Below are 17,951 nucleotides of genomic sequence, written 5' to 3'. Positions count from 1 at the left end.
AGCTTGAGGCAGACTACGGGATCTGCACTGGCTACCGGTTGACCAATGTATTTTGTTTAAAGCTCTTACTCTTGCCCACAGTGCTCTCAGAAGTATGTTCACGTTTTATCTGCCACACAGACATTTACGTTGTACAGGAGAATGCCTCGTTGCTGTACCGCCTGCCAAGAACGGGAGGCAGCTCCCTTTCTGTCAGAGCGGCCATGGCTTGGAATGCCCTGCCCTTTGAACTGCGGAACACCAGCGACCTCAGGCTGTTTAAAAAACATTTAACATTTTAATTTAAGTAAATCTTCCAGCCGGGTTTGCCCCTCTGTCTCCACCATTTGGCTTCTGCGCCAGGACACTTCCGAGTAGCTGTGCGCGCTATAAATAGAGGATAACGTAACATAACTAGGCCACAAGTGGCATTTTATTTTTAAAATGAAAGCAAAAATATTTCTAAGAATGTATCGCGCTTTATAAACCAGAGCCGGCTCTGGATACAGAGGCCTGCTGCACGAACCCTATTCGTCATTGCCGTCCTACTGATTAAAATGGGAAATACGAGCCAGAGGGAACACTCTGCAGGACTTCCTGCTTCCTAGGCAGGAAGTTCGCACCCAGGCATTGCGTACCACGACGTCCAGGTGATGGCTACAGACACCATGCTTGCCAGTTTCACACAGCTAATTTCAAAAAGGGGGTGGTGATGGACAGAGTATCTGAGTTAATCAGAACACTCCTACCCAGTCAACAGATCAGGGCTTGATCCATCACCGTTTTTTAGCTCACTGCACCATCCCAGTTCAGAACCTGGCTATATGCAAATTAGTCTGTCCCTGGCCCAGTGCATCATGGGAACAGGGCAGACCAAACTACCAAGCCAATTCTTCACTGGAAAGGAAACAAGCTTCCAGGGACCGGTTTCTGGCATTACAGCCGTCTTCGGCCCGGCTTGCTTGAATCCTGATGGTGCAGTGAGCAAGGGACTCATGTCTGAGCATACCCTTCCACACTCATGGTGGCCAAAACGCAGCTAGCCAGGGTATTTCCTCCACTGGGCGCCTCTGCCCCATATTCTAATCACCGCATTGCATAACTTGCAGATGTGTAAACCTGCACTGAGATGGAAAGATGTCCGGGGTGTGATTTAGAAAGGTAGCTGCAGGGCATTTTCCTGTCCTGGCGACCTTAAGGTGCCCAACTACACCCCCTACAACCTACCAGAATCCTAATTTTGTGGGCTTTTGTAGCGCCCGCTGTTTAATGCTAAAAGCTGAAAACGATACACTATGCACCCTTCCAGCACACTCCCGCAATGCCTGCCCTTATCATAATGAAAAAATGAATAATTGACACAGAAGCTAAATGGCAAATAAGGATGTGTGCCTTGATTTAGTCGTTCCTGACATCTTATGGCTAGACTGTTTTAACACATTCCTAAATTCTTGGTGCAATTCGGAGAGTGCGTTACATTCTCTGGTTCCTTTTAGCAGGACCTTTGGCAGTAGAGCCAACTTGTGCGTGTGTGCACAGGGCTGGATAGGTTTGGTAGGTTGGGCTGGCAACAGTTTCCTTCAGTTTGACCGTAGCGGGCAGTCATTGTCTGCGTTGTCGGGTAGTATGAATAGTACTGTTTGTGCAGTGCACATTTCTGTCCCTTTTGAAGTTTTTTCACTTGAGTTGCTAGACATGTTTGATTTTTGTTATTGCAAACGCGTTTTTAAACAAATGTGTAACACTGAAAACATTGCCTTCAGAGACCAAAACTGGTGTCTGCAGTGTATGAGGGAAATTGTTTGGAGTTTCTGTGAAGGCTGAACTAAATCAAGGTCTGAGAAGGTTAACCTAATTGAAGGCATTTGTTTAATTTGTGGTTGCTCCTGCATTTTTCTTTTTGTAACTTATTTAATGAATTTCAACCAGGTAGAACATTAAACAATCACCCCACCCTCCCATAAGAACCCACATTGGTAATCCAAATTGTGCTGGGGTCCGATGTCCTTCATTAACTATTGTTTGTCCGCTTGATTATCATTCTGTGAGAGCTGGCATTTGTGCATGTGTTTTATAGTATGGTTCTGTGTGAGCTGGCATTTGCACCCTCTCCTGAGGATATTGAGCCATAGGTTTACTATTCTGCGTCATCACTGCTATTACCTAGGTTCATTGTCCGAGCCGGTTCTAGTATGATCTGTGTACTTCGCTTACCTTTTTTCTGGGTGTAGCCCTCAAATTATGTAAGTAGCATATTTGCTGCCTATTTGAAATGCTCAGTATCGCTGGTATAGTTGCATGTGTTCCTAAAAGAGCATTTTGGAACAAACACCAATGCAGTTCTCACTAGCGGCATTTAGGGCACTTCCTTTTTTGGGTCGAGCATTGTAGACCTCTTGTATATACTTTAGTGTGTGTGTATATATACTTTAGTATATACATATGTGTAATGTACTTTGTGGGCTCTGGAGATGAGCCCTAGGATCTGTCTGCTTCCGCTTAGGGATTTTGTTCAACTGCCTCTATTTAACTGTCTTGATAGAAAACGATCAGCAGAGGTCAGTAAAATACAAGAGTTGCTTTCTGCTGAGGGACTTCCTTTTGAGAATTTCTGATAACTGCCTCTAGTTTACTTGATGGAAAACGACCAGCAGAGGTAAAAATACCAGAATCGCTAGCATTTTCTAGATTGCAGTCCATAGAAATGTCTTCCACGAGCACCCGTAGACAGTAATATTTTTTCAAAGCCCTGATTTCATGTTAAAAACGCAGCTTTGGACTAGATTTATGTTTATTGGATTTGTATTGCGCACAAATACCCGAAGGTGTCTCGGCGCATAGGATTATCAAGATGAGCTAGAACATACTGAAGATCATTGGTCAAAGAGCCAGGTTTTCCGTTTTTTACGAAAAATTAAGTGTGGGACTGGTCTTAATGGTAAGCGGGAGAGTGTTCCAAAGCCTCGCGGTGGCCACTAGAAAGCGTCTGTCTCCCCAAGCGACAGTTCTAGTGTGGGGGACATGGAGAAGATAGGTGGGTGTAAATCAAGAAAGCCTTTCTGAGGAATAGTGGTCCGGAATTGTGGATAGCCTTGTAGGCAATGCAAAGGGCTTTAAATTTTATGCGGCTACTGACTCGCAGCCAATGGAGTTGGCGTATGGTGGCAGAGACAGAATGTTGCTTGGGAATGGAGAGTAGTACTCTGGCCGCCGCATTTGGGACAGATTGTACTTTGTCTAAAACCTGCTCCTGAGCATTCAGCAAGAGCGCATTGCAATAGTCCAATTTGGAAAATATTAACGTAGTTATGAGTTTTTCCTGCCGCAGGGAGGAGTTTTTTGATTTTTCTGACAATGGAGGAAAAAATCAGTGTTGACATGATGGTGGAATGTTAATTTGGTGTCAAACATGACCCCCAGGTTTCTGACCTTGGCAACCGGTTCTGGCGGGGGCCCCATTTCGGTTGGCCACCAGTTATCCAGCCATACCGGGGAGAGGTTGCCAAAAGTCATCACCTCAGTTTTGTCTGAGTTTTATTTTAAGCAGTTCAACGACATACAGGAGCCTATGGCTAGCATACCCTCATGGAATCTCAACTCAACCGCCACACCATTCTTATGCACAGCCAACACCAATTGGGTGTAGTCTGCGTAGGTGGTTAAACTCAGCCCGTGAGATTTTATGACCCTCGCCAAGTCCGACACATAGATATTAAATAGTGTCGGACTTAGCGATGATCCCTGGGGCACTCCGCACGGCAAAGTGGACGTGGGCGAGTAGAATGTGCCCAATTTCACAGATTGAGTGCGGTTGGCTAAGAAAGAGGCTACAAGATCTCTGGCTAGGTGGTTGACCCCCAATGTTGAGACACGGTCGATCAAGATGGAATGATCGACCGTGTCGAAGGCGGAGAGGTCTAACAGTAGGGCTGCCGCCCCGCCAAGATCTAAGGATGTCCTTATCTCGTCAGCCGCCTTTATCAGTGCGGTTTCTGTCCCATGTCCTTGCCTAAACCCAAACTGTATCTTCCAGCAACCAGTGTTGGTTGATATAATCCGATAGCTGGTGATTCATGGGGATTCAAATATCTTTGCTGGGAAAGGGAGGCAGGCTATGGGTCTGTAGCTAGCTAATTCTGAGGGGTCTAAGGATGGTTTTTTAACAGAGGCTTAATTACTGCTGTTTTCCATATCTCCGGATAGTCACCAGAGAGGGACATAGAGTTACAGATATCCGTAAGTGGAGGGGTAATGGTTTCCGAGAGAAGATTGAAAACCGAGGGTGGGCAGGGGGTCTAACGGAGAGCCTGAGCTAATGGTGGCTAGACCATTTCCAGCTGAAAGGCAATATTTCTCTCCATGTGTTCCCATACCTGGTGTGTCGCGCAGTTTGGTGCAAAACAAGCAAATCCATGCATACAAATAGTTTTGGTGGTTGTCACTTCACCAGATTTTTCCTCTATCATGGAAATAGTATGTGCTCTATTATAAAAAAAAACCTCCACAATGCAGAAAACACACTGTTCTCTTTGTTTTAAAACTACTTGTTTTCATTATCAGAACATTCGAAAATGAGGGAGTTTTTTTCAATGTGATCACAAGTAGAAAATGAAAAATATCTACATTTGATATATCTGGCTTCATGTTATCCGCCAACCGGTGGTAGACCTGACCAGGTTAACAACTGGGAGGGGCCACGGGCCGGGTGGAGGGATGGGGCAGTCCTTGCGTCCATAGCGTTAGGGGTTTGGGTTGCAGATAACCAAGAAGATTGTAGTTTTTATTTTGTGGCTGCTAAGGTGGGGGGGATGATCTGTTTTGTGCTGTTTGACTAAGGGTAGGGGGGAACAGTTTAACGCTGTGAACTAGCTCTACATCCATTGTCCTTTTGCTGTAGTGGTCATTAGTTACTACCCCCCTCTTTCCCGGATTTCCCCCCCCCCCACCTGGTTCGAGGAACTGTCGGGGTTGATTATCTCCTTTGACATATGACATGTTACGTTAAAATGTTATAGCCTAATCAAACCGGAGTGGCTGCAATATGCATGCGAATTTCCAGTCCAATGTTAGTGTAGGTTCATTTCCATGGTGAGCACTTGCCACATTTTAGAGCCTCAGACGGCGTCTTTTTCTTTTCCACAAAAGCATGATAAGTTGATTAACCCAACCGGTTATATCTTATTGGTGTACAAGCACAGGTGATCATTATTAGAGGGTGTTAGACGAAGAGGGTTGTGAGTGGTTGTCTGGATAGGGTATCTCAAGGTGCCTTTAATGTGGCTAAGTATCTCCTTGTAGTACAGTGTTTAAGTCCAGGTTGTAAAAGAATTTATTTTCAAGGTGACTACATTTTGTGCATCATAAATAAGTATGATTGTAGAGTATATCACTAGGCCATCACGCTACATAAAATTGCTGCAGATTAAACTGATCTTTGTTGCAGATGTAGTAATTCCCTGGTGAATTGTATTTGCCTAGCATTGGACTGCTCTTTGATGCTTGCTTTCAGGTGAGGTTGGCTGCATTGCCATGGAGTACTATAAGGGGTTCAAGTTCAGACCTAGTTTCTGGTGACCTTTGTGGATGGATCTAATTAAAAAAAATTAGTTGCATCCCTTGACAGCCATCCTGATTCCTTGAAGTGTTTCCTCTCTTTGTTGCCCAGACAACCTCTTCTCCGCTGACTGGTTAGTAGTGTTGATTTGCTTCAGCAGCAAGGACCCTACTCATAACTAATCAACTTGCCATTACGTTCTAAAGCTATCCAATTTGTATTAGATCCTATGTGAATTTAATGAGTCTTCAAAGTATCACTGCTGTACTTTATTCGATATTGACTTCTTAATACTGCACTTGAGTAAAGAGTTGGATGCTTCCTAGTTTACTACTTCTGTATAATATGTGGTTACTGCTGTTCTATTTTGCTTTGTAAAAATTAGATGTAAGTTTACAGATGTGAAAGCACCGTCTTAAATAGGATTTATTCCCTTTTCTCAGTAGGTCAGAAGCCTGTTTCTAAAAGGGGAGAGTGGGATGGACAAAATGAAAACTGGGGAACAGAGATTAAAGTTGAAAGGACTGAACGGAGAACTGCCTTCAGAGAATTCAGACCCAATGAAATGGAAGGAGCACCGGAATTCGCAGGAGAAAAGTATGTACTCTGCCAGTTGTCTGTAACTCTTATGTTTTTATAACGTTTTCCCTATTTTTCAACTTAATTTTCACCACTGTACCGTGCACTGTGTTCCAGCAAGTAACATTTTAGATGTCTCGTGTTTTTACTAATGCAATGATTTTATATGCTTTAACTTATGTAATATCCAAAGTTGTAGCTAGTGCATGGAGAAAGGGTGAGTTATAGTTCATGTAGTGTGGCAAGTGAGGTGACCAGACTAAGGAGGTGCACGAGTCATATTAATTTAAAGGTGGGATGAAAGTATAAACTTGAGTTATAAGCATCACATAGTGATTTAAAAGTGGCACCTAAATGATACATTTCAACACTAACTTTAGAATTTCTAATCTTTGTTTGGTATACAGACCCACCTTACGTTTTTAAAGGGGGGGGGGGACAGAACCAGCAAGGTCGGAGTGAGCGATGACTGCACCCCAATTAGGAACACCAATATTTCGGATTGATAATTGTTTTAAAATCTAATTGCTCTCAATGTATGTGTCAACTGATGCATTGATTGCTGCTTGCTAGGCACATGCTCACACCCAGTGGGAAAACTACTTCAAAGGTCTGTATTTTCGCACATCTGCTTCTGAGTGGCTGCAGTATTCATGGGCATTCGACTGCAACACAGGTGCTTTCAAGATAAAAAAAGGCCAGTTTGGGATCTTGATTACCCAAAAGTTCATCCAATTGCAAATCTGCCTCAATATTTGCTTTGTCCATCCTACTAATGCTTAACAAATATTGTGCCACCCCTAGAGGGTTGATCTCCCCGGGAGTACTTGCATTTGGCCCAGCTTTGTAACTAAATATGGTCTCCAGTCAGTTAACTACTGCATTAGTCAGTTGCATGCAGCCTCCTGTGGACATTGCTGTTACTGAACCAAGATTCATATCCAGTTCCCCGGTCTCACCAACCTGTACCATAACGTCTGCCCAGGCCGGCATCCCTCTGTTTAAGGGATAACCAACTTCAACAATAGACCATGCCAGCCTTGGTCCATTGTCATTCCAAACCTCCCTTAATATCTGATGAACCAAGTCCCAATATCAGCACATATTCCTCGAGCCTCGGCTTAATAATCAAATTGTCTGTTCTATGCAGTGCTTGCTTCAGGGCACACATCTGCACTGGTGTGTGGCCATTTCATTTTCAGACTAGGATTTAATTTGCCACTTTTCTTGGCCATCTTAAATAGTGGGCATGTTTTGGGCATCTTCCTCAAATTGCAGTTCAGTCCTTACTCTGCTATCCTGTTCTCTGCTATCCTGTTTCCTCAGTTTCCAGAGGAATGACCAGTATTCATGCTTGATTCTGTGGGTTGTTGCATTGTTTCCTTTTGGATCATTTGTCTTGATATGATTCTAGGAGGCCTAGAATGATGGGTGTTTTTGCTAGGGGTGGTTAGTATCACTCTCCCACTCAGTTCCATGGGGTCTAGGGATTTTCTAAGTGTCTTGCCCTGTCGACTCACTTATTTTGCCACTTATAGAAGTTTGCAGTCCAACTGCGTTGCATGCAGTTAGCATTTTACACAGTGAAAACTTTTTCTGTGCTTTTGTACTGGTTTGTTATTGGCAAACAGCATAACTCCTATTGTCTTATTTAAGGTGAGTAATGCTGAGGCTATTATCCTGGTCAGTGTAATTTAAGTTTGGCAATGATCGCTCTGGGTGGCTCACATGTCCGTTTAGCATTAAGGCATGGTGCGCTTGCTCCACTACAAACCAGACTGACCAGTCTATAGGTACCCATGATTAGTCATGTTGGCAAGAAAATCTCATTTAGTGCCCTTTATCCCTTCTAGGATTCCCACAATCTTATGTCCTTTCTTTTTGAGTGTCCTTCCGCTTTTTCCATGTCTGCCTTTCACATAGACTTGACCTCCATGTAGGTTGTTCTAGTTCAGTCCTGATTATCTTCTTTCTCTAATCTTTCTTCAGCTGTGGTGACTTTCTGTCTCTGTCCTGCCGGCCCACTGGTGTTGCCTGCAGTTTACGGAAGGCCACTCGCACTTTCAGGTTACCGTGCTTCCCTTTGACCTTACCAGTGCCCCTCAGGTGTTCACGAAAGTGGCAGTGGTCGCAGCTCATCTGCGCAGATCAGGGGTTCCATTTTTCCCCTATATAGACGACCGGCTGTTGAAGGCAGGCTCTCCCCAGGCTGCAGTCTCCCGCCTACGGCCAACCTTCTGCATTCGCTGGGCTTCACCATCAATGTGCTGAAGTTGCACCCAATTCCCTCTCAGAAGCTCCTTTTCATCGGACCGGTTCCGGACACAGCGCAGTTTCGGGCTTTTCTTCTTGAGCAGCGAGTCTGGGATATTTGGGCTATGATTCTGATCTTTCAGCCTCTATCCTGGGTTTTGGTCAGAATGACTCTGATGCTACTGGGCTTCGTGGCCTCCTGCATCTCTGCCTTTGGACATGGCTGGAACATCAGGGCATATCCCTGGTGGTTCAACTCCTGGCAGGTACTCTGAACACCAGGGCGGACGAACTCCGCCACAGGTGCATGATGGATCACAAATGGCATCTTTACTCTGACGTAGTGCAAGGTCTTTTTCAGCAGTGGGGGAGAGCCTTGGTTAGATCTATTCGCCACCAAAGAAAACGCGCAATGTCAGCAGTTCTGCGTGTTGGAATATCCAAGGCGGCCCTCACTATGCGACTATTTCGTCGCACGTGGAGTTGCGGTCTTCTATACTCCCGCCTATACCACTTCTGCCCAAGTGCTAAAGATCAAACGCGACTGGGCCCAAGTCATTCTTGTGGCTCGGATTGGGCATGAAGAGTCTGGTATCACGAGCTATTGCACATGGCCATCAATCCTCTGATCAGACTGCCTCTTCGGGAGGATCTTCTGTCGCAGCAGCAGGGCGTCGGTCCTTCACCCAAACCTCTGCAGCCTCCACCTACTTGCATGGAGATTGAGCGGCGGCTGTTGACTACTTTCGAACTTCCTCCGGAAGTCTGTATGGTTATCTTGGCAGTTAAACGTCCCTCCCTTAGATGGAACAAGTTTGTGGCATGGTGCACAGCAAAGACTGTGGATACCCTTTCTGCCCCCCTTTCAGAGTTTCTCCTTTTCATTCTTGTTTGGCCCACCAGGGCTCTGCTCTGGGCACTCTCAAAGGCTATCTTTCGGCCTTCCTTCAGCTGCTTGACCAGCCTTCTCTTTTCAAGTCCCCATTTGTTAATCGCTTCCTTAAGGGCATTACTCATTTGTTTCCTCAACTCCTTTTGTGATGCCCCAGTGGGACTTGAATCTGGTTCTTACTTATGTGTGTTCCTTTAGAGCCACTCTGTATCTGTCCTCTCAGACTCCTAACCCTTAAAACTGCCTTTCTGGTTGCCCTCACCTCTGCTTGCAGGGCGAGTGAGCTACATGCCCTTTCTTCTAAGCTTCCTTACCTGGCTGTTCATCCGGGCAAGGTTGTCCTTCGCACTAGGCCTTCCTTCCCAAAGTGGTTACCTCTTTCCATATAGGACAGACCATCACTTCGCCCACCTTTTTTCCGCATCCTTAAGAGTAAGAGGCTCCACCATCTGAATCCAAAACATGCGCTTTTGTTCTATCTGTATCGCACAAAACCATTGCGGGTGGATCACCAGCTCTTTGTCGGTTATGTGGGCGCCAAGAAAGATCTAGCTGTGCAAAAACTAACCTTCTCGCGATTGGTCGTTCTTTGCATCGCAAAACACACAATATGATGGACGGAATGTTGCACAATGGCAAAACATTCACCCCCAGTCACATATCTGGGTTTAATCCATCGTTATTTTGCTCACCAAGCCACCCCAGTTCAGACAAGGCCATATGCAAATCAGTCTTGACCCTGTGCCTCATGGGAACAGTCCAGACCGAACTGCTAAGCCATGTCTTCCCTGGACCGGAATCAAGCATCCTAGGACCGGTTTCTGCCTATCAGCCGACTTCAGCCAGGATAGCTTAACTCCAGTGGCGCAGTGTGCATGGGACCCACGTTCTTTGCATCGAAATATGCTATTCCTTAGTGAAAAAGGAACCTTCAGTTGGGTTGCGTGCCCATTCCACCAGGGCGATGGCGGCCACCACTGCTTTAGTGTGGAGTCTCCCTTCTTGACATCTGCCAGGCAGCTACGTGGGCTTCACTGCACACGTTTATCAAACACTACTGCCTGGACAGCTAAGTCCTAAGGGACGGCTTCTTCGGCCATTCGGTTGTCCAGGACCGCGGCTGGTATTGCTGGGGTATCTATTCTAAAGTGAGGAATCCATAAATAGTTCTCTTTCAGATGAACAAGATACTTGGCTTCAGTAACAATATATCTGTAAGACAGATTAAATATGGATTCCTCACCACCCCACCCGTTGTCCCCGTTCTGCAAACTGACTTCTAGGGTAAGGGACTCCTTTCAGGATCCTAGTTTTCGTGCACCAGTGGTCAGTGTTGTATGGCTCTTCATTTCTGCAGCGGAATGTCTTGCGGCCATGCAGCATCTAAGTAGATACCGCAACGTCATTACGGCAACCACAATGACTACAGCAGAGTCGGCCAATGCCACCTCTCGACGTGCAGAGTTACTGCTCAGGAAATAATTCTCTGTATCCAATCCGATTCCTGGGGGTAATTATAAGGTGAGGAATCCATAACTAATCTGTCTCTTACAGATGAATCGTTATCGAAGTAAAGTAACTTGTTCTGTAACACTGCTGTATGATCTGCTATTGATACTACCACCTGTGTCATCTGCATATTAAACTGTTCTGAAGCAGAAGGCGTGAACATGAAGTTCAAGGAGCTAACAGCATATTAAAGTGAAGGGCTTAAGGATGAATCTTGACACACTGGTCTGTTGGCTATGGGTGGAGTTAAGCTGACCTAGTGAGGTAGTTTGGAGAGAACCGTGCATCTATTTGAGGGGCTTTAACTATGTTTTGGTTGTGCTAGAACACCTTGCTAACAGTGGAAAATTGTGCCAAAGATTGTAGAGAAATCCAGTAATAACCAGTGAGTCACCCCTTCCGTCACGCAGAATACCATGAAGATATTCTGCTACAGTAAGCAGTGCTTCCTAAACTGGCAGTCATCCAAGAGTTGGTGTCCTTCTAAAACTAGGCAACTCTTAAACTCCCCCTCCACCCCCAAACTTCCACTTCCACTCAGGATCTTGGTAGGAAGTAACCTGGAGGAGGAATTGTGGACCCCTAGGGGTCTGTGGACCACAGGTTAAGAACCACTGCCCTATGGAAAATATTCTTTAAGCTGTGTTGGCTGAGGAGCTCAATTTCTCAGCGTAAAATGTGGCATATGCAAGCCTCAGTTGTGGTAGTTTTTGAGTGTCGCAATGTATTGAGCCTTCTCTGCAGGATAGCCAGTGACTGATCCTTTTACCTCCCCACCCAGAGCGCACCATGCTGACTGATGTGCATTGGCTGCCTTGGTGAGGTCATCTGGGAAGAGCTGTAGGTCAGGACTCTGGTCTCCAACAGAAACCAGACTGTACCAGTCTGTTGGTGTTGTATGGCCACTTGCCTTGCTTGCCATCCATAAAAGTGAATTTGGTACATGTCCTCACGCACAACATCCCTGTTATATAGTACTGCAATAAGTAGGGTCCTGTGCTAAAAGGCGCTGCGCTTCTGGAGTTGGCTGAAGCATCTGCTAACCTCACTCTTGAACCTCCTAGCAGGGTCTTTAAAAGTCAGGACGGGTGAGCCGGATACATTTGAAAACATATATAATTTCTTTTGGCAGAAACTATAAATAGATTGTGTGCAATTGATTTTCAGTGATTAATCACAAACTGGGAACCATCGGAAATAGTCTCCCAATAAGTATATAATGGTTTACCAGAGTGAATATGACCATTTTTTATTCTGTAAATATTTCTAGGCAGCCAGCAATATATGTGCATGTTTTGTCCAATCACTTTTTGCTGGTGAAGAGTCTTATTTGAAGCCCTTGTGTGCTTTCTATATGGTCGTAAATTTTCAGTGTTTGACTAGGTGAAGACTATCATGGATTTCTTTTTCTTTGGCTCTGTTCCTATTATTTGTCCCAGATTAGATTGTCACACCTGTGCTTGTGTGACGGACAAATTTGCAATACATTACCATTTGAATTCCTGCTCCAAATTAAGTCATTCTGTTAATAGTAGCGCATTACTTGTGGGTGCATGGGTCTTTGAGTGATCCCTGGAGCTGAAAGTATGCTAGCCATGTTATGGGAGTATAATGTACGGCAGTCCGATACAACAGTCCTCTTTTGAAATGGGATTTTCTTTGGTGGTAGTATCTGTCACACAGACCATCTCCGACAATGATCGAATAGACTCGCATGTAAGAAAACATTTAAACTTTCTAGTTGAAAACTTTCCAGAGTTTTATTGAAGGTTTGTAAATTTTTCTAAGCTTTCACCTCCTCCCTTAGTCAGTTTGTACCGAACATGTAGTGATATGCACGGTTCCAGCTCTAGCATTTGGGTGTAATGCATTTGTAATTGGGCATGGGATGAGGATGAAAACAGCCAGCATTTCTGCATTAATGCTACCATTCTTTGCAAAGGTCAACAATACACACTTGCTGTCATAGGCTAGTTGCATAAAACACATAGGAAATATATTTCTTTGGAATATTAAATTGAACTTGACCCCCCCCTTCTCACACGTGCCTTGAAGCTGTAGTCTAACCATGTCCTCCTACTTCTATGATAGCCAGTGTAAAATTATCTTCACGCATATTACGTTTTTCACTCCTTATTAAGTAAGTCTACGATAAATTTATTTTTAAATTTTCCTGATTGTTCTCCTTTTTACTTTCTTTAGACCATTTGATCGTTGGGACCGTGAAAGAACTATGCGAGGTCGTGGAGGTGTAAGGGGAGGAATGCGAGGCAGAGGAAGAGGTGGATTTGTGAAAACTTGGGATGGTGGTGTGGACCAAAGAGGAAAACGAGAATTTGAAAGGCACAGTGGAAGTGACCGAACGTAAGTAGTTATAAAGTTTGAGCAGTGGTTCAATTTATTTGTGTTGGTTAATCCTTTACTGAAACTATTTGTTATGCAAGGGTACTAAAATTTTGTTGTTCTAAAATGCTTTCCCTGTCTTTAGAGGGATCAGAGCTGAAGACAAAAAGGGTGGAAGTGGAGCTCACAACTGGGGCACAGTGAAAGATGACCTCAGGTACAATACAAACTTGTCTTGGGTGAATGTGTAGTTGCTTGAGTCAGCACATCTTGAGATGTATGGGCTTGCTTTATTCAACAGTGATCACACTGACATGTTGGAATTGCAGTACAGTAACCTGCATTGTATGGTCTTGCATCCCCCTCCTCCAAAAAACATGGAGAACAACCCCTCCAACTAAACTGCTCCTTTTTGTTCTTTAACAGTTGGAGAGCAGGAGTAATCGTTCCCTCTACTATATGTATCTAGTGTAATTATTTACTTGAAGTAAATCATACTTTGGTCTTGAACCACAGGCAACTTCACCATGTGTTTCAAAGTCTTCCATCGTCCTGGTTTCCCATACCACAGTGGAAGTACTTGAAGTAAATCATACTTTGGTCTTGAACCACATGCAACTTCTTCACCAGGTGTTTCAAAGTCTTCCATCGTCCTGGTTTCCCATACCACAGTGGAAGTACTTGAAGTAAATCATACTTTGGTCTTGAACCACATGCAACTTCTTCACCAGGTGTTTCAAAGTCTTCCATCGTCCTGGTTTCCCATACCACAGTGGAAGTACTTGAAGTAAATCATACTTTGGTCTTGAACCACATGCAACTTCTTCACCAGGTGTTTCAAAGTCTTCCATCGTCCTGGTTTCCCATACCACAGTGGAAGTGCTGGAAGCAATGTTCGGGTCTATGGTCTAGACATTGCCTTTGTCGTGGTCTCTCAAAGTTGAAAAACAAATGTTCACCCCTTCCCTTGCGTTTTTTGGCTCTAGTCAGATTGGTGAGAGGGACTCCAGGATTTTATAGGCCCAGGACATCTAAATTGGGTCTCTAACTTTAACACCTACTTCAGCATCTGCAACTCCTTATACCTTTCTTAGTTTATCTGGTGTCCGATCCTTATGCCTTTCTTAGTTTATCTGGTGTCCGATTCTATCACTTAACTACAGGAGTTGAAGATTCCTTATCCATAATACCCCAACATGACTTGTCCTTAGTATTCGTACTCTGTTTGTTCCATAACCTCATTTGTGAGGCATTCATCACCTTTGAAATAAACCCAGCTTCCAGACTGTCTGATTTTTCAAAAGTAACTACTCCAGTGCATCAGCAAATGGCATTGTCCAGTGGCCTTTCGTAGCTCCAGAAATTGTGCTGAGCTGCATATAGGGCACCACTCCTGTGGCTTTCTTTCCATGTGCGTTGCAGATTCAGTGCTCTGCTCCCAACTTCGTCAATGGTGTGAAGCCAAATTTCAACAATAGTGTCTTCCTCAAAGATATTCCCTTTTAAATTGTGCTGCAACTGCAGAAAGCTGAGATTTTGCAGATCTGTGACCAGTGTTTGTGCTGCCTAGGATCCAGTGACACTTCAAAGTAGTGCAACAAATTAACCCTGATGCACCTGCAGGCGATCAGTGAGCCAGCACCACTATGTTGCAGAACATGGAAAGAGTTTTACTCTGGCAATTCTCTTCCAGTCCTAATCTCTATCTAGGTCTTCAGGTATGTCTAGGATTCTCCTTAAGTGCAAGGTGACCATATGGAATTCATCCCACCACCTCACCACACCAGAATAAGAAATAAGCCACACAGTCTGCATTCCAGTGGCCATATTCCTTGGGCATCTTTCAACTACAAGCACATTTTGAGGCTGACCATGGTGTTCCTAGAGTTCCCTTGTCTCTCCATGATCTTTGCTTGGAGATTGAGCAAGCAGCTTGACTTACCTTCTGAAATTGTGTGGCGATTTAACTGTTGGTGCCTAAATCTCATTTTTTTTTCTTCACCCATTTAGTTTGCTTGAAAGATTGTATCTTGCTCTATTAAGTGTGCCTTTCTAAAGGCAAATAATTCTGCAGCTAGTCCCCTCCACCTGTGATATGTTGCCACTAAAACATCTTGCTTCCAGTCTCTCCCCCTGGCTACTTGTGGGCTTATTGTTTGCAGCAGAATTTTAGTTGGAGGATACAAGCATCTTTGCATTTCAAGAGTTTGGAAAAGGGGACTACATTCCTATGTCCCCCACGGGTAGTTAAAAAAAAAAAAAAAAAAAAAAAAAAAAAAAATCTTTAGTTTCATTTTCAGATTTCAGGTCAATCAAGGTTCTGCGGTAGGAGTTTCGGTTTGACACCCATGGGTAGGTTTTGCTGCTACTTGATGGGGATTAAAATGTACAGCTTTTGATTTAGGTCAGTTGTGGCTTGGATTCTTATGCTCTCATCTGGATGGGGTTTTGCTGAACTGTGGAATTGCATCTCTGAAGAGGGCCAGAGAAGACTGATTAAGTCCCTTATGGTTGGATGTCCACTGTCTTCTGTACACACCATTTTCCATTTGTGTCCCCAGAGCGGAGATTGCTCTGCCCCTATAATTGCTGCTGTGTCTGGTATAGGGTCCCCCCTTTACTCTACTTATACTTCCAGCTACCTAAAGGTACATATTGGGTGAACAGTCACTATCCAGCCATGGGCTTTGCTAAGTAGTTCAGTGGCTACTTGACTTGGACTTTAGCAACTGTCCATCTACTTTTAGGCATCCGTGACCAGGTCTTTCCCTCTCTTAGTTGTCACAGGGACTGCCACAAAGTATTACTTACAAGGAAGTTGAAATTTTTGTATTCATAGCATGTTGGTTGCAGATACACATGCTATCCACACTCCTGCCTTCTAGTGCTGGGCCCGACTAAGCAAATTGTATTGTAGGAAGTCTTTGATGGACATTGTGCATCGCATGTCTTACTCGAGGCGTTGCACATTTTCAACAGCTTCTTTAGTTCGAGGCATGTGGGCTGCTAAATTCATATCTGTAGCATAGATCGCTGCCTAGTTTTGGGTCCGGATGATTGCACATTGTTGTCCTGGAAGAGTCTTCGAAGTATCACGAGATAGGTGGCTCCTCCCCTGGACTACGTGCGCATGGGCATCGACTCCATCCCCAGATTGTTTTTTTCCGCCATTGGGTTCGGATGTGATTTCGACGTCTCCTGTTCGGAATCGTAAAAGTACTTTATCAAGGCCAAAAGGCCTTATTGGCACCGTCGGTATTGTTCGCGTTCGGTCCAGTCTATCTTCCAGCTCGTAGAGTCGGATATCCGGGGGGTCGTGAGACTCTTCGGTGATCGGGGCCTAGTCGACGCAGCTAGACTTCGACGGCATGGAGCGGAGTCCATTCAAGAAATGTCCCGTGTGTGGATCCAAGTACCCACACATCGACGTCCATCCTGTGTGCAACAAGTGCCTGTCGCCGGACCACGACGAGGCCAACTGTATGGCCTGTTCGACTTTTTCAATCGAAATCTGGATCAAGCTTCGGTGCGCCTTGAGGCCCAGCGATCAGCTCCAGCACCGGTGGACATCTTTGACGACCCCGCAGAAGACTAGCAAGTGCGTCACCTGCAGATTTCCCCTACCACGGTGGAGGTAGAGTCCGAAGACGGAGCTGACGACCACAGTCCCGACATTGAAGAAATCGTCGAGGGTAGGGGACGACGACACATATGGGGCCATGGAAGATAGCTCGGAGGAAGAGCTATGCCCCGTTCGTACTCTTACAAAGGCTCAGGTCACGGGATCGCCACGCGGCCTTACCCACGACCTTACACCTTGATCCACGGCCCCGCCTTCCGGCTCTGCTACAGACACCTCCGCGGAGCCGCCATTACTGAGAACGAAACCCTCGGTACCGGTGAAAACAAAGATGGCCGACACGCCATCGAAACCGAAGACGTCCGCTCTGGTGCCGACGCCGTCGTCTTCGGGGGCCCCCAAAAAGGCGCAAGATGCCGACCAGGCTAAGGTGCCGAAGGTGGTTAAGGAGCCAAGCTCGAAGAAGCCCACCGGGTCGGAGTCTACCAAGGGAGACAAGCCGACGCCCAAGAAGACTGCCCAGCCTGCATCGGGAAAGTCTGTCGCGCCGAAGACCAAGGGGCCCGTTGACGCGAAGTCGGTGAAGGCCGCAGAGTCGAGGTCTGGGGCCGTGACCCCTAAAGGAAAACCGATCGATCCGAAGCCATCGACGTCTACGGTAGTGGACCGTGATCGAAGCGCACCAGTCACGAGTGCTCCTCGACCGGACAAACACAAGTCAGCCACGCTCGGGTCTTCCCCAGGGGGCGGACCACGGACATCAGTCGGATCGACGAAACCGTCCGCTTCCTTTACGAAGCAGGTCTCGGACTCCCTCAAGCGCCTTAAGGACAAGGCTTCAGCATCGGAACCGAAGACTCCTTCCGCACCGAAGCTAACAGACGCACCGAAGACCACAGCGGCACCGCTCCTCTACACGTTGCCGCCTAAGGTGGCGCCAAAGGCCTTTGCACCGCGGTTGGTGCCCAAGGACACCGTGTCGACTTCCACTCCACCGGCTGGGACCGTGGGTCCTCGACAACCTTTGGCTTAAGAACGGTCGGAGCATTTCATCGATGCCGACACCGGCAAACTCACGCTATACAAGAGGAAGATTACTTCACAACCTTTGCAGTCCTTTACCATTCCCCTGAAACGTAAAAGGCCTGCAGCAGACACCCCAGTTCTGGTGGAGCAGATTCTTCCTCAGCATAGGCGGAGTGCAACACCTTCACCCACATACTCAGATGGGGATGGAGGGGACCAAGATGAGTACAACTTCC

At 45.7% G+C, this 17,951-nt stretch overlaps 1 protein-coding gene across 4 annotated transcripts in view; it reads left to right on the top strand.

The window, feature by feature from the left end:
* The window catches only part of HABP4 (hyaluronan binding protein 4), a 163,534-nt gene that overhangs the window by 32,638 nt on the left and 112,945 nt on the right, over positions 1 to 17,951 (top strand). Inside the window, exons 2-4 of one of the 4 annotated variants that reach the window (XM_078675681.1) lie at positions 5,977 to 6,130; positions 12,969 to 13,130; positions 13,255 to 13,326. In XM_078675681.1, coding sequence (XP_078531807.1) covers positions 5,977 to 6,130; positions 12,969 to 13,130; positions 13,255 to 13,326 — 388 coding nt within the window. The remainder of the gene's footprint in view (positions 1 to 5,976; positions 6,131 to 12,968; positions 13,131 to 13,254; positions 13,327 to 17,951) is intronic. The other 3 variants (XM_078675683.1, XM_078675684.1, XM_078675685.1) reach the window with 3 other exon arrangements.

Source organism: Lissotriton helveticus, chromosome 2_1 (genome assembly GCF_964261635.1).
Source record: "Lissotriton helveticus chromosome 2_1, aLisHel1.1, whole genome shotgun sequence".
Classification (NCBI taxonomy): Eukaryota; Metazoa; Chordata; class Amphibia; order Caudata; family Salamandridae; genus Lissotriton; species Lissotriton helveticus.
Note: the sequence above shows the minus strand (reverse complement) of the source record. Positions and strands in the feature narration are given on the sequence as shown.